Raw genomic sequence first — 16568 nt, 5'->3', positions numbered from 1 at the left:
CAATGCAGAGGTGTTTAATTCCTACAACCCATCTTTCCTCATGTGTTTATATTTCATGGAATTCAAGATGGCGTGGCAGATGTGCTGCCTCAGTACTCAATTCTCTCCCATATGTTTGTTTTGTTTTTGTTGCATATATTCTTTTAGTGATTGGAACGACCAGCAGATGTCAGTAATACTAAGTATCCTGTTCAACTGAGCCTCCTGTGATCAGCGTTTGAGGAACGCTATTGACTGGAATATTCCACCTTCCATTTTCATTTATAACTGTAGATGAAAGGTTTACAAAAAAAAAGCTTTCTTCACTGCTGATAATGATTTTGTTGAAAATCTGAAAATATATATTCTCACAATCAATACGTAAGTAATTAAGTAAGTAATAAGATTATAGGCGCTATATAAATAGAGATTATTATTATTATTATTATATTTGTAGGGCGCTTTTCTAGACCAGGGTCACAAAGCGCTAAAACAATCAAAACAATACCCAATAAAATATATACTTAAAAGGTCAAGAAATAATTAATATAGGTTGGTAGAACTTTATTGATCAACTCCTTAGTTTCCACATTCATTATGATTTCTTCATTATTATTGCATGTGCATGTAAATATTTCAATTAAAATAGTTATGTTCAAACAGACACATACTGATGAGTACAATAGATCCAAGATACATTTAAGAAACACTTAAATCAACACATTAGTTAAACATTAAGACTGACAGACTAAGAAGTACAATTGTAGTGCCAGTGGGCTGTGGGTGAGGAATTATGGTAAAAATCACCATTGAACCAATCGACGAATTCAATGATTTATCACAAGATTAACATTTTAAGAAAATAAAAGAAAGGAAAAAAATTAACACAAAAAAAGCATTTTAATTATTATATAATATGCATTATACAGCTTGTCGAGTTTGTTTAAAAATGCATCTTCATACTATAGTGCAGTAGTTCTATCACTCATCATCTATCTGATGATATTTAATTGATAGATAAAACTTTATTGATCCCTCTGGAGGTCTCCTTCGGGAAATGGTTTCAGTTGCATCATAGAATGAAAATGAAATCAGTGATGTCCATATGTTTCTCGAATGAACCCTGAGCAGACCACGCCATGATGACGGCTGCAGAAAACCAAGGCCTGGTTTCTCTAATTGTATAAAGGCAGAGCAGATGTATCACACTCTTGAGATTGGTTTTCATTAAGCTTCTCAAAGTAGCAGAGCTGCATCAAGGGCACCTTTACCACAGTGGAAATCCTGCTCGCAGACTACTTATGAACCTGCATCCCTGCTGCTCTTCTGAAAAGGTTGCTGAGGGCCATTTCCGCCTGATAATGCTTTTACGTATGTCAAAACTCGTATGACTCCTGCAGAGATGGCTTAATGTTTACAATTAAAGAATCTCATTGACAGACATCCTGCCTCTTTCATTGAATCAGTCGTCATCAGGTCAAAAGGTGGGAAAATGGATGGTAAGAACATAACCTCGTACCACTTTATAGATCTTGCTTTTAAACATGTCTTAAAAACAAGAGCTTAAGATGTGCTCATGGAACCTTTTTCTAGTTACGATTTATGTTAACTTAATACCCTCACTGACAAATCATAATCCCACCTAGGCCCTTCTTTTTTATCCTCCAGTAAGTCTCCTTTGGTAAACAAAGCCTGTAAAGGGAAACAGACCCTGATAAGGGAATCCTCAATAAGAAATGAATAAACAAATGAATGAATGAATGACTGAATGAATGAATGAATGAATGAATGAATGAATGAATGAATGAATGAATGAATGAATGAATGAATGAGATAAAAAATCAATCTTTTTTGTCTAAAATAAGTGATCAAGATGGGTTTATGTAGTCAGTATATAGTAACAGTGAGCCTTTAGGTGCTACAATTGCATAGAAACATCTTAAGACTTTCTTATTCCTGAAGGCTTTCCCCGATTTTCTGGGACACCTGTGTTTTTCTCGGTGTTATCTTGATCTTTCTAGTATATATTTTTTATTATTTCGTTTTTTAGTTTTTTTTTATTGTTTAAGCGTTTTTTGACCCTGGTCTGGAAAAACGCTCTATAAATATAAATTACTGAAGATATGTAAAATCACTAAGAATGCTTGTTTGGGTTACAACCTTTTTTTAAAATAAGTAGCAAGTTCGACACAATCCAGTGCGTTATTTTTCACTGTGTGTGCAGCTTGGCTGGATTATGGGAGAGCGAGATAAAAATCTGTGACATAAAACTAAACTTGTATAAGAGTTCTTACTTTGAGCCTGCGAATGTGCTATTGATGTATAATTCCACTTTGTCGTTCTTATTTCAAGGATTATGGAAGTTTATCAATGCCATCAGAATATTGAATGGTTTCATCTATTTTCTTCAAATATTGAAAGGTTGAATTCATTTAAATTCTTCGATATTTGTTATATTTTAATTTCGATTATTCAATATTTGTTGTATTTTAATTTCGATTATTCAATATTTGTTATATTTTAATTTCGATTATTCAATTTTTGTTATATTTTAATTTCAATTATTCAATTTTTTTTTCTAAGCGTTTTAAATTCAATATTAAAAAATAAAAAGAGTACCAAGATGTCAAAGGATTTAAACAGAAACGATAGTTTACTCTGATGGTCTGATCCTTCACTATAAGACAGTTTGTTGAAGCCCCGTCCACAACATTTGTTTAACTCATCTGATATCTCATCTTTTGGAGTCGTGGTTCGAAACCTGCTCTAGAACTTTTGAAGAATTATCTCATATCTGGTGAGACTGACTCTCCTCTCCAAGGTTTGTTCCGTGAAAAAAAATGCAATTTCTTCTGGTGAATTCTAATGATTTATGTAGGGATATAAAACTGCAAATCACCTTCAAACCTGTCGAAAAGTTCACACATTTTCATAATCTGTTAATTCTTGATACATATGGACGTTGACAAGTCAGTCTCACCAGATATGAGATAATTCTAAAACATGACAATATGCATATAACAAATATTGAATAATTCCAATTAAAATATGAAATATGAAATTATTTCAACATTTCAATATTTCAAAAAATAAATTCAACCTTTTAATATTTGAAAAAATAAATTCAACCATTCAATATTCTGATGGCACTGAATCCGTAAAGGGTTGTACGTTAAAACATTACTCCGAACCTGGAGGTCACATGTTCATCTAGTCATCCGTCTATTGTATAGTAATTCAGAAATACGGTGCTGAGAATCAACGTTTTCTCGGTTTTGTTTTGAAGCATTTGAGATATTTGGGGAAAAATATTAAGTATAAACCTTCAACTCAGCTGATTTCTGAACTATTAGTGTTTGTGGTGGCAGGATGGGCCCAGAAGAAAGTAGAACACACAGCAATGACGGGATGAGCAGGTGTCTTTCTTGAACAGATCAATCGTTTATTGAGAACACCACAGCATCATCGAATACGTCTCAGTCTCAGCACATTTTATAGCATTGTCACAGAGGGCAGTCCTCTTGACGAGAAGTTACATTTCTCTGTAATCGAACAATACGTCAGCAGTCCAGATGTTTCCTCTCTGTTCCCTCTAACTATGAACTTGAAGTCCCTTACGTTAGTTTACATCTTATTTTCGGGTCTTAAATCAGATGAATTCTTCCACATGTTCAAATTCAACAGAAGGTACTTTGTGGACAATGTATAATAATTTAATTCTAGATATTATACATAGTACCAACATTGTGTCACAGGCACATGTTTAATCAACGACTGATTCAGGAAAACAGCTTAATACTCATTTTATTTTTGCAAATGTGAAATGATGACAAGGAATTAACAGGCTTGTTAAGATTTTTAGTAGCTTTTACAGTCAGCAACGTTGGGGTTGCCAACCTTTTGTTGTGAAAGGCTGACTCAGAAATTACAAGGTTTTTTTTTCTTTTCAGTGTTCCCTCTTAAGAGGAACCATCCTTGACGCAATTTAGACTTCCCATCATCCAAACATCCCTGACTAATTGTTTTATCCAATGAACCAAAAATATGACGTGAGGAATTAGGAGTTTATAAGGAATTCCATGGTTAAGCGGGACTGTAGCTGCTCACGTGACTCAGACTAAGAGGATATGGCTCAGAGATTTCCTTCCACACAGAGATTGCGGTCAAGTATTAAAGTGCTCCATGAAGGTGAACCTCAACTTTTACGACTTGTTACCTCCCATTCAGGCGTTCTTCATTAAAAAAAAAACAACCTTGCTCTAGCAGGACAGTGTAATTAAACATCACTTTTTAGGCTCTTTCTGGAAATTAATGGTGTATGTGTCATGAAGCACCCCCTGAGTTTACAGTTAGCAAGATGGAGCAAATCCTTATTAAATCGAATTAAACTAAACCAACAGGATGAAAAAGTCTGGAGAAAAGTGATGGCGGTTACATGCCTTCAACTTAATTTCCAGGCAACAAGCTCAAAGATGCATTCTGGCTCAGCTCTTCTGCTTGTGTTGAAGCGTTTACTGTTTACTAATCTACGATTACGAATTTAAAGTTGGCTCACCCTGCAAAGAAGACCAGAGACTCTCAGGACTATCAGAATTCCGTTGTCATGCCCTTCTTCTCTTCCATCTTACAGATGGATTAGCTCTGATAAGAAAAAAGAAAGCGGAGGTTTTTGATACGTGGAGAAGCAACAGCTTTCATCAACGGCTAAGCAAAGAAAGTACTTTATTTCTTGTAATCACGATATCAATTACATTTATTTCCATGAAATGCTACTGAAAGTTAATACAGGATACAACAGCTTATCATAGAAGTAGAGTGCTCATCCATGTGAGTACAGGTGATAATCATGACCTTGCCTCTAATTTCGACCTTGCTGCAGGAAATGAAGCGTACTTTCCGGCCCCTTCGGCTCCTTAGCCCCCTCCCTCTACATCCTAGCTGCTGCTTAAATACACCAGATCTTCACACTGATGTGGAAACAGTTCACTCAGACTGTTGAAAAACATCCTCACCATCAAGAGCATGTATAGCCAGAGGTCTGTTGAGAGGGGACCCAGGACCAAATCTGTTGACTCTGTCAACTTCAGCTTTGAGGAGAAGAAAATCAACGATGAGGTATGTGACTGCGTGTGTGTTGGTGTGTGTAAACAAACATTCATTCCCTGCTCAAAGTTGGCTTACCTAGCCAATGGTGCATAATCTCGACCAAGCAAAACGAAGATCTTTTCTCAAAAATATACCATCATTGGTCATTTTTTTAAGTTTCAATTCTTTCTCCCGGAATGAACAAGTTGACTCTGAGTAAAGCTGGGGGGATTCAAGACAACAAGAGAGAGTCCACAGAAAGATCCCAGAGCTTTGAGAGAAGTGGAGCAACGATAATATTCTCACTCAAAAATGAAGTTGGAAGTCTCATCAAGGCACTGCAGAAGTTCCAGGTAGGTGGACATTTTCAGAAATATTCTGGGATATAACTTCTATTCAGCATATTAGAATTCTGGTATATTATTCATATTGCTAGGATTGCATTGTTTTATGGAATGGTGCCGTTTAGCAGATAAAATGCATGTTTGAGACACTTATTCTGTAAATAGTTTTAAGGGAAATTCATTTTAACAAAAACTTGAAAAAGAACATTAAGAGTATCCTGAATTTTGCATAAATATATATACATATATATGTTTCAACAATTTATCCACACAAGTCGTCTTACAAAGCCTTGGTTTAAAGATATATATACACGTTTCAAATGAGCTTTACAGTACACTTTACAACCACGAGAGGACGCCCCTGACCGTGAAATGGACTAGGTTCAGAATAGCGTATTTAATAGACCACAACCCGATTAAAATTGTACTTTTATATTTAATTTGCAGCCAATTTCATAACCGTTTGTTTTCCGCGTGTGCGTTGGCTCCAATATCTTACAAGCCTATTAGTGCTTTATAACATATCCAATTCATTATTTAAAAAATATCTATACATTTGTAATTGAACTCCTGTCTCCGTTGAGTTTTTAGGTTGTAGGTTGATGTGTATTTCCCTGAGAAACCTCACACGCCATAGAAAAGAAACTAGGCAACAACACCAGATTATCCCAAAGAGCCGAGCTAGAAAAAAAAAAGTAGATTACGTTTCTGGAGTGGCTTCAGAGCTCGGTCTGATTTGGAATGTGCAGATTACAATTTCCTTACTTTATTTATTATTTATTATCTGCCCACTTGTGCGGGTGAAACTATAAATATGTCACATATTTCAGCATCTTTGAGGTTGTGCCCAACTGTCTTGTCCAGTTTATGATAATCATTTTGTTTTAATTTTTTGACATGGATTTCAAGTCTTTTCTTTTTTAATGTAACTTGTTTCATATATTGTTTTTACTTTTATAATGAATGCACTTTCCATTTATTGTTTTCCCCAATTGTTTTGATTCTATTTTTATATATATTTAATTTGAAACCAAGTAAACACTTTATTCAAATTATTTTTTCTTAACCCAAATCGGAAATCAGAACGCTTTATTTAGTTTAGTAAAATCATTGTTTGTCTTTTTCATGTCTTCTCCATTTGTCTGTCCGACCTGTTGCTTGGGCAATGAGCTGTTAAAAAAACAACCAGATACTTTGAGGACGATGCAATACAATTTCATTCTAGATATCAGACATAGTACCACCATTGTGTCACAGACACATTTCTTTTGAGATGCAACAACTAATTCAGGAAAACAGCTTGATACTCGTTTTAGTTTTGCAAATATGAAGTGATGACATCGTCTTAACAGGCTTGTTAAGATGCATAATATATAAAGATCAAATACCCCAAGTTACCCTGGTTTTAGGAGTTGGTACAATGTCTGACTGATGCAATGAAAGTCAGATTGACAGATTGTCAGATACAGAGGCCTTTTATAGCGGGTCTAGGTCGCCCCCTGCTGGTGTCTGATCTTGCTCAGTTTTTTGTAGTAACATGGTTCTTGTGATTACCCTAAAAAAAAAAAAGCGGAGTATGCCGAAATAAAAACACGTATGGAAAGTCAGTTTTCCGTATAATAATTAGCTGAATACGGGCAGAATCGTTGAATGTAAAATATAATATCTTTCTTATATTATGAGAGTGGATGAGGTACAAATCATTGTTTTTTTTTAACCTTGTTAAAATTAAAATAAAAACAGTTCCTATACCCTATATGAAATGAGTCCTTACATGCTCAACAGAGAAAAGAGAACATTTAATTAGACACACTGACATATTTCTCATTGTGTGTTCTTATGACCCGATCTGTGTTTTTCTGCAGGAGAAACACGTCAATCTTGTTCCCATCGAGTCACGCAAGTCCAAACGCAGGAATTCCGACTTTGAGGTGTTTGTAGATTGTGAGAGTGAACACGAGCAGCTTAAAGAGCTGACTCAGCTGCTGAGGAGGCACACAGATGTGATGGAGAGTACTGCAGGAGACCAAACAACCGCGACGGATGATGGTACAAAGCACCATCATTTGGATTTGAATTAAATATATAATGTATAATGAGAGGATAACTAAAGATACATGTTGAAAAAGCAAGTCATGCATGTTTGAGTAGGACATTAATACAACAATTTTTCGCTATTTCAGGGCTGCCGTGGTTTCCACAAAAGATTTCAGATCTGGATCTCTGTGCGCAGAAGGTTTTGATGTACGGCTCAGATTTGGATGCAGATCATCCTGTAAGAATGTTGACAAAAGAGCTAAAGGAAGCTGCACAAACATTGAATCTATTGTTTTGTTTGATTTTCTCTCGTTTGTGTGTGTCTTTCGTGTTGCAGGGATTTAAAGACAATATATACAGGAAGAGAAGAAAGTATTTTTTTGACTTGGCAATGATCTACAAACAGTAAGTCAAGATGTTTCTCTAGCTTCATCCCTCCATTTGGCTCTGGGAACAACTGTTTTCAACAGATTGGGACTAGAGAACCAGCCAAGAATATAGAAGACATTGTTGCTAAACTCCGGGCCTTTGGGCTGAATCCCGCCATATTATTTAAAGTGGCCGATGAGAAGTGAAATTATGGCAATTATGCCTTAAGCTACTCTAGCTAATTTATTTTATGGGACTTGCCACAATTAACTAACAGCGCATCCCCTTAAGTCTGCTTTTATTAGGATGATTGACGGAAAAAAGGCAAAAAATCAGTCATTAGAAAAGCAAATTTCTTACAAAAGTTAATTTTGTTTTAAATCAACAAGAGCCGGCCTGCCTAAATTTGGCCCTCTAACAGGAAGGCTTAAATTCTGAAAATGAAACAGATCAATCAGAAAATGTTTTCTTTTTCACTGTTTAATGTAATATTTTTAAGTTGTTATTGTGTTTTATGTTGTTTTTTTGTTATTTCCTTTCTTAACATATTGTAAGATAAGTTTGACATTAAATGTGTTTTAACAATAATTACAATTATTGATTTTCTTTTTTACAGTGGTGACACAATTCCTCGCATAGACTTCTCACCAGAAGAGGTTCGCACCTGGGGTGTTGTGTTCAGAGAACTTAACAAGCTATATCCTGCATACGCTTGCAAAGAGTACTTGAAGAACCTTCCTCTGCTGAGGAAGTACTGCAACTACAGTGAGGAAAACATTCCCCAGCTGGAGGACGTTTCTCGTTTTCTCAGGGGTACGATTTTCAAGACACTTTGATTGTGCCTGATAATAAGGTTCCAGGGTCAATCAGTACTTGGGTGACTTAGGCCAGTCTGTCAAATTTAGCCTGAGAAATTTGGTGTTGTATTTGATAAAGACATGTCTCTTGTTCAAAACTGCAGAAAACTGACCAGAAACTGTTTCCTTCAACTGAGAAAAGTCTCTAAACTTAGGAAAATGATGTCACGACACGATCTGGAGCTTGTAATCCATGCGTTTGTGTCTTCTTGTTTGAACTATTGTAACAGTTTATTTTGGTGTCTGAACAAGAAGGAGCTGTCTCGCCTGTAGTTAATACAAAACTCTGCAGGGTGAATTCTGACCTGCTCTAGTAGAAGAACTCACATTTCTCTGATCCTTAAAACTCTGCATTGGCTGCCAGTTTCTTTCAGGATTAATTAAAAAATTCCGGTTCTTACTTTCAGAGATATTCCTCTGGGCTGTTCTTCCTAAGCTTTGGAACGATCTTCCGCTCCCTCTGTGTTTGATGGAGTCTACTTTTGTGTTTGTCTTATGTCTTGGCCTTTTAGAGTTTTTATATTTGTAGATATTTTCAAATGTGTTTTGCTCTTGATTGTTCAAGCGCTTGTCTAGAAAGCCACTTTACAAATAACTATTACTTACTTACTTACTTATTTACTTACGGTCTATTTTAACATGGAAATAATTGCTATGTTAGTTATAATAGTAACAATTAGCTCTTTCTCTCAATTTTTTATGTCATTAGACAATTCTAGACTTTGTTACTTCAACAGAATCTCTGTTGTAAGAATTGAAAAAATAATCTGGAAACACTTCCTTTGAAGGTTTCATGAATAATTTATTTAACTATGTCCACAATACATTATAACATAAGTCATCAAAAGATGACAAGTTTACACTGGCAGGGTTGTTTGGAACGATGCACGTCATTTATTGTGTATCTGTGTGTCTTTGAGCAGAGCACTCAGGCTTCACAATCAGACCAGTTGCAGGATACCTTTCCCCCAGAGACTTCCTGGCTGGTCTAGCATTCAGAGTCTTCCACTGCACCCAGTATGTACGCCACAGTTCCGACCCTCTATACACCCCTGAACCGTGAGTATATCCCCTCTCAGGTACAGTATAAACACCATTGTGAGAAGTAAACACATATTTTGATATCTATTCTGCACAGAGACACGTGTCATGAGTTGCTGGGTCATGTTCCCCTGCTGGCTGAGCCCAGCTTTGCTCAGTTTTCCCAGGAGATCGGCCTGGCTTCGCTAGGGGCCTCAAATGATAATGTGCAGAAACTAGCCACGGTGAGGACGGATGGAAATTGGTATGAGCTTTGCTGTCCATTGGACGGACCGGCAACCGGACATGGTACTGTCCAGCTTCTGTGTTGTTGAGTTTCCCCTGCTGTAGGTGCAGAATACCTACTGCGTCGCTTGTATGTTGAGGCTAAAGTGGGGTTGTTCTGTAGAATAATTTTGCACAGCCACTTAATAGAATACAATAAACTTAAATTTTAATAACTTCAAATACACATAAAAAAAGTGGCACTAAAAATACATATTGTAGGTACAGACATACTGTACATGCTGCAGACGAGAGTAAACTGAAGATTCAACTGTTAGCTGTGGAGGCATAACAAAACTTAACAAAAAATGCGTTGAAGATAAAGTTTTATGTTTAAAAAAATAAATAATTTATACTTCTTTGCATTTTCCAGTGTTATTTTTTCACAGTGGAGTTCGGCTTGTGTAAGCAGGATGGCAGACTCAAGGCATATGGAGCCGGACTCCTCTCCTCCATCAGTGAGCTTAAGGTGAAATCCAAACACCATCAGTGTGACACTTATATGTGCAAATTATTGATATTAATAATGTCCATCAGCATGCTCTGTCTGGCAAAGCTCACATCCTTCCTTTCGACCCGATGGTGACCTGTAACCAGGAGTGCATAATAACTGCCTTTCAAGACGTTTACTTCGTCTCAGAGAGTTTTGAAGACGCAAAGAACAAAATGAGGTCAGTTAAATATTATTTTTGACATCTCATTAACAACATGTCTACAACATGTCATCTTTCCTGAATCTCAAATGAATCACTTCCTGGCAAGGAGGGTCTAGAGTTCACTTGTATTCCAATGTGAAACCGTTAAAGGGCAACTAATGTGTTGATTTAAGTGTGTCTTAAATAGATCTTGGACCTCTATTGTACTCATCAGTATGTGTCTTTTTGTAAAAAACTCTCTTTTCATTGAAATATTTACATTAGAAAATGTGTTTAAGATCCTGCCCACTGAAAACGTTTCATTTTTCCGGACATTCAATGTTGTTTATCATAACCACACCCACTCTGCTGTTATTGGTCAAACATTGAGGTTTGTGGGAGCGTATTGTAAATCCAGGAAGTCTCCACCTCTAAGAGACAAGTTGTACAAACAAAACAGGGCTTGATTGGCATTATCTGATCTCTAGGCCAGGGGAACAAATCTTGCCCGCCAAGTCGTTCTTTTTGGGTCCACTGGATGGTTACCTAAAAATCTAAGTAAATAAAATGTTCTATTATTATATTTTAACTTATCAAGACATCAGTGTTTCAACTCAGCTAAGTTTTAAACCTCAACAATAATAACTAGACTTTTAATATCAGTAAAACCGATGCTGAAGCAAAGGATTTTGATTGAACTGCTTGCTACAACAACAACAAACAAAGAGGAAATCAGAATAGAATGGTCCTCCTAAAGTACAATACAAAATCAGACACATGGCCTCTTAAACCTTGTTTTATCTCATGGTCAAGGTGACCTGAAGGCCCAAAAACAATGTTTTTTGGAGAAAAAAACAGTACTAGTAACAGTAGTACAGTTGAATACACAATGGTAAAATGGTACAATGGTTGAACCTCCAACACTGCATATGTATTATGATATGGTATGATAGAAGCCAGGGAGGTCGTTTACCTTGACCCAGAGTCAACAAAAGGGTTAAACCAACTGTATGATTGAGTTTGACACTATGAAATATATAAATACAAATATATAAAAATAAATTTTCTTCAAAGAAAACTGTAGTTCATAAGGATTTGAGCCAAAAGAGCTTCAATCATTGGCTTTATATGCTTTTTGGCTTGACTCTCCTAACAAATACAGTATTTAGCATAACATTTTTATTTTATATGAAGCAAAAATTCAAAGCAAAAAAATAAATAAAAAATTAGTTTGGATTATTGTAATAAATTGGAAGACAAAAATATACAGCTGGTTATAATAAAACATAACCTAGTAAAAACATTTGTTTAGGTTAGCTAGGCCTTGCATCAATTGCTTTGTTAACATAGATATAAAAAATATTAAACATTTCACTGAAACAAACTCTTTCACGTGAAAAATAAATTTACGGGGGTGATCATGATTCAATAATGTTTTTCTAAAATAATGATGATTTACATTTGTTTTCTTTATGGAATCCTCAGGGAGTTTGCCAAGACCATCAGTCGCCCTTTCTCCGTACGCTACAATGCCTATACACAGAGTGTGGACGTCCTAAAAGACACTAACTGCATCAACGACATGGTGAAAGACATTCAACATGAAATAGACATCGTGGAGGATGCTCTCAATCGTCTAAACCACTACAAAAGAGTCTAACCTTGACGACACATCAAGAAATCCAAAGGTGTAATGCTTTAATAGTTTAAACAGCAACAGCAAGTAAGCATGACAACCTATGCCTACTGTACTTGGTTCTTCATAGCATAACATTTGCAATTGTAGTAGCTGGTCTCAATATGCCGCCATGTTGGTAACTCCTCCAAATATATTTATTTGACTTCTAACACACTTTTCCTCATCCCAAATTTCTTTGATTTTGTTGTACAATTGTTGCTTCTGTGTAACTCGGAGTATTTTTGGTTCATTTATTTGCTACTAAATAGACATTTTAATAATGATAATAATGTCTTTAGTAGGTGTAAACCAATAATAAAAGTCATAGCACATTAAAAAACAATTCATTATTTTGAGGGAATTTAAATACTTTTTGTTTTGTCTGTTTGGTTGAAAGAAACACCCTATGGAATTAAATCCCCACCTGATTAATGTTTTTTTTGTAAATGTCCAAAACAGGAAGCCATTATTAAGTCTACCCAGACTGTTTAATTTCATCAATAATCAATTCTGGATTTTTAAATTCATTGCTGGAATGGTTGTTGACAGAAAATGTAAATGTAAAAATAAATCGAAATAAAATTCGGGATAAAGTGTGAGTATTAAATAAGCCCGACTTATTACATTTGTTGGGTGTTGTAGTACCAAACAATTGTTTTTTAACACAGAAATAAGGCTAATTTTGACCCTTTTTTTTATTTTTTAGCCATGACCCTGTATATTCTATTATTCCTTGAGCACATGCAAAACATTTTGTTTCAAACAGGGACTACATATGTGTTTTGTCTGGTAAAGTCACTAAAAGACTGTGAATGTCTAACCAATAAATCTGCGTAGGAGTGGGGAAATTTAGCAATGCACTAAAGAAGCGTGACTGCCCAAAATTTTATTTTGAATGCAGAACTGTTTGTTATCTATCATGTAAGAAAGGGTGTGAATTTATTTATCTATTCCCTTATCATGATATTCCTTTCTTTTTTCTATGTCTATATAATAATAAAAATCTTAAGTGGCAGATGATGCATCTTTGTTTAAACATTGACAACACTAAACATCTGAATGTATGCTAATCCAGGATGAAGGTGTTTTTAGTGACTAACACTAAATAAATCTCACAGAGACATTCAGCAGGAACCTGTCACTCAAAGGGCAGTCAACTGCGTAAGAACCACATCCTGCTACGCAATGTAATCTTCCAGCCTTAGGTAAGCAAATAAACGATTGCCAAAGATCTTGTCTGTGTTGATTTGAAAAAGCATGAACGCCGTGAGTCAGTTTTCTTTTTGAAGTGGCACTGAAGATGTGACAGGGGTGGAACAAGCAAGTATTAAAGATGGTAAACAATGATGTTGATTTGATTTAACTTTAATCCTGGTGTTTATTAGATAAGATTATATTTTCTCTGAAAAGAGAATTCATGTGCTGTCATTTTGTTACGAATAAAGTGTTTACAGTTCATTGGTTTGTCACATGGTTGTAATTTACAGCACAGAAAATATTTTAAAAAAATCTAATCCTGTGCAAAGGTTTTTCAAAGGAAGCAAAACAGAGTAAAATGGTTAATAAAGGATATAAAATGTATTACATATAAATGATAGGAGCATATACTACGTAATAACGGTTAGAACTTTGTATTGCTTAATAAGGGATAGAATGATGTTTTCAGTTGAAAATAATGACAGAAGCTGTATATCTTTAAAAGAAGGAAAATATGCATAAATTGAGAGGAATATGCATACGTTTAACATAATAAAGGATAGAAATATGTATTCAGTAAAAAAAAAAGAGGAAGCTGTATAATTTTATAAATGAGAGAAATATAGACAAGAATGACATATGAAGTATAACGAGAAAGATGCATTCAATAAGAACAATGAAAGAAATATACATATGTATTTATTATAAAAATAAGAGAAGCATGCACCCATGAAAATAGTTTTTTTTTTATGAAGTATAAAAACAAGATAAATATATAAAAAGGTTATAGCCACATTTGATGTCTCCGTGGCGTGGATATTTTACATTAAAACAACACCAGATTAAACACTTTTTATGTTTATTTGTCTTATGTCTTATCGGATACGTCACGCTCTACAAGCAGATTTCAAAGGTATCTCGAATAAGTTAAAAGACATAAAAATACACTAGCAAACTCACATAAGAAGTTAAATTTACTGCTCATATTTCCCAGCTTTGGTATAAACTAACAGGGATAGTTCCATGTTACTAAAACATCAGTAGATTTTACACCCAAGGTTAGACATCTAAATTAATACATCGTTTTGAACACAATCTACGGTGTATATCACGTTGCTTAAAAGCCAGAAACGTTTGAACATACAAGCTCTACAGTGATGTGTGGCAAACAGGGAAACATTCTACACCAAGGCTACTTATAGACTTATAGATATAGACATAGATATAGATTTTCGGAAGGTTGTGCAGCCTGGTGCCTGGTCAACCACTACTTTCTGTTGAATGACAAATAGGTTAAAAATATTTACTCAATGTAAAATTGATTGAAAGTGTCTTCGCACGTTATATGGTACAGTCCACAAGTTTGTACACACCTTCTGGGCTCATTCTTTTTTTTTTTTGTTGCAATTTTTCAGACTGAATAAACTTGATCTCTTAAAGTCAGGATGTTTACTCATTTCTCTTAACTTAGCCGATTGGTTTCATAAAATGAATCATGTCCAATATTGTCCGATAGGGTTGTATCAACCTAAACACAACCAATGGTCCACCATTTATAAGGCAAAAAATTCCATGAGTAAAGACACACATGTGGAGTGTTTTTCTATTTAAAAAAAGAAATGTCAAAATCTTAATAGCATTTATCAGAGAGAGGGAGGCTACTTTGAAAAAAACTTGAATATAAGAGAAGCTTTCAGTTATTTCACACTTTTTTTGTTAACCCATGTGTTATCTCGGGGTCAAGGTGACCCGAAAGCCCGAAAACAAATGTGTTTATAGTATCCCTTGGGTTGTCTCTGGGTCAAGGTGAATTACCCCCCTGGCTTCCATAAATACATATGCAATGGTGGAGGTCGCTTAGATAACAAAAGGATTAAGTACATGATTAATTGTCATTCATAGTTTTAGCGTATTGAGAATCAAAACATGAAAAAAGCATCGAATGAGAAGGTTTCTTCCAAACATGTGGTCTGTACTCTACTTCTTATTAAAGGCGCACACATCGTGACACAAAGGAAAAGGGGAATGTCTTGAGAATTTCTTCTGTATAGATTATTTAAAGTCTTTTTGTCCATCCGTCATATTTCTGATGCCGGCAGTGTTGCATTATCCTAACTGGAGCTCCAGGGATTATTGTAAAACGGCATTGGCGGAATAAAGTGTTGCAGACGATCCTGACCGATGATCCTAATTAGATAACATTTGGGTGCTAAACAGACAAAATCATCTCTATTAAAACCTGGTTATTTCGTCAAGATTCCATGACAATTCAAAGATACTCCATAACTTTAGCAATACTATATATGGCAATATGTCAAATATAAAATAGCTCAATTATTGACAAAAACAAAATGAATAATAAACCAATAAAGACAACAATAACATCTGGGACCCTCTGTTGCAAAAACAAAAGGTAGAGTAGTGGAGAACTATCCCTTAAGATCAATGGTAGGATCATTTTGTCAAATCCATGCCAATCATTTTGGGTTTAAGACGCTCTGACCTTTCCTGTCTTGTTACAAAGTGTTGTTCATGGATTGCACAATATTATCAGGCGCCTAAGAAATCAACCAATACGACTTGATCTGTTAATCCCTGTTTAGTAAATGAACAAGGCATTGTAGAGAAATAAATATAACATAAGATAAACAGAGAAGTAGTAAAAAAATTTACAATTTAAAAAAATGAATGAATTATCGTCCTACTTCAACTGTAAAGTGTCTCGAGATAACTTTGTTATGATAAGACACTTAAAATAAAATCGAATTGAATTGAATGAAGGGGATAAGAATGACCTACTAACCATCTACTAACAACAGCCAATCAAGACTAAAATAAGTGAAATACTTAGGTTAAAGTTATACGAATGATTAAATACTGAAAAACATAAAACATAGTGAAAGAAATAAAACTATTAGGGCAAATATTGCATTTTAACTATGAGCTTGAAACGTAACGACTTGTAAAAGCCATGAAGGATGTTCCAAAGCAACTGAATGATTGGACGAATATATTACATGACAACTCTTGAATCCAATAGAAAAAGGTCATATTTTTGTTGGAGTGTTTTTAGTTTGTTTAC

The 16568-nt window shown here is 35.0% G+C and overlaps 1 protein-coding gene across 1 annotated transcript; it reads left to right on the top strand.

Moving 5' to 3' along the window:
• The first annotated feature begins 7359 nt into the window (after positions 1-7359).
• LOC148086619 (tryptophan 5-hydroxylase 1-like) lies at positions 7360-12271 on the top strand. Its single transcript, XM_087782950.1, has 9 exons — positions 7360-7457; positions 7592-7683; positions 7783-7850; positions 8431-8627; positions 9595-9730; positions 9810-9936; positions 10350-10445; positions 10514-10647; positions 12097-12271. Exons 1-9 carry the CDS (start codon positions 7415-7417, stop codon positions 12269-12271), a joined length of 1068 nt encoding a protein of 355 aa, XP_087639076.1. The 5' UTR covers positions 7360-7414.
• The last annotated feature ends 4297 nt before the right edge of the window (positions 12272-16568 follow it).

The sequence above is a fragment of the Callionymus lyra genome, chromosome 2 (genome assembly GCF_982586985.1).
Source record: "Callionymus lyra chromosome 2, fCalLyr1.hap1.1, whole genome shotgun sequence".
Taxonomy (NCBI): domain Eukaryota; kingdom Metazoa; phylum Chordata; class Actinopteri; order Syngnathiformes; family Callionymidae; genus Callionymus; species Callionymus lyra.
This window is presented reverse-complemented; position numbering and strand designations above follow the sequence as displayed.

Excerpts from the sequence above, each read along its gene's own strand:
- LOC148086619 (XM_087782950.1), top strand. The coding sequence starts at position 7,415 with ATGGAGAGTACTGCAGGAGACCAAACAACCGCGACGGATGATG. Across the intron at positions 7,458-7,591 it reads AACAACCGCGACGGATGATG|GGCTGCCGTGGTTTCCACAA; the intron begins GTACAAAGCACC and ends TCGCTATTTCAG. Across the intron at positions 10,446-10,513 it reads CCTCCATCAGTGAGCTTAAG|CATGCTCTGTCTGGCAAAGC; the intron begins GTGAAATCCAAA and ends AATGTCCATCAG.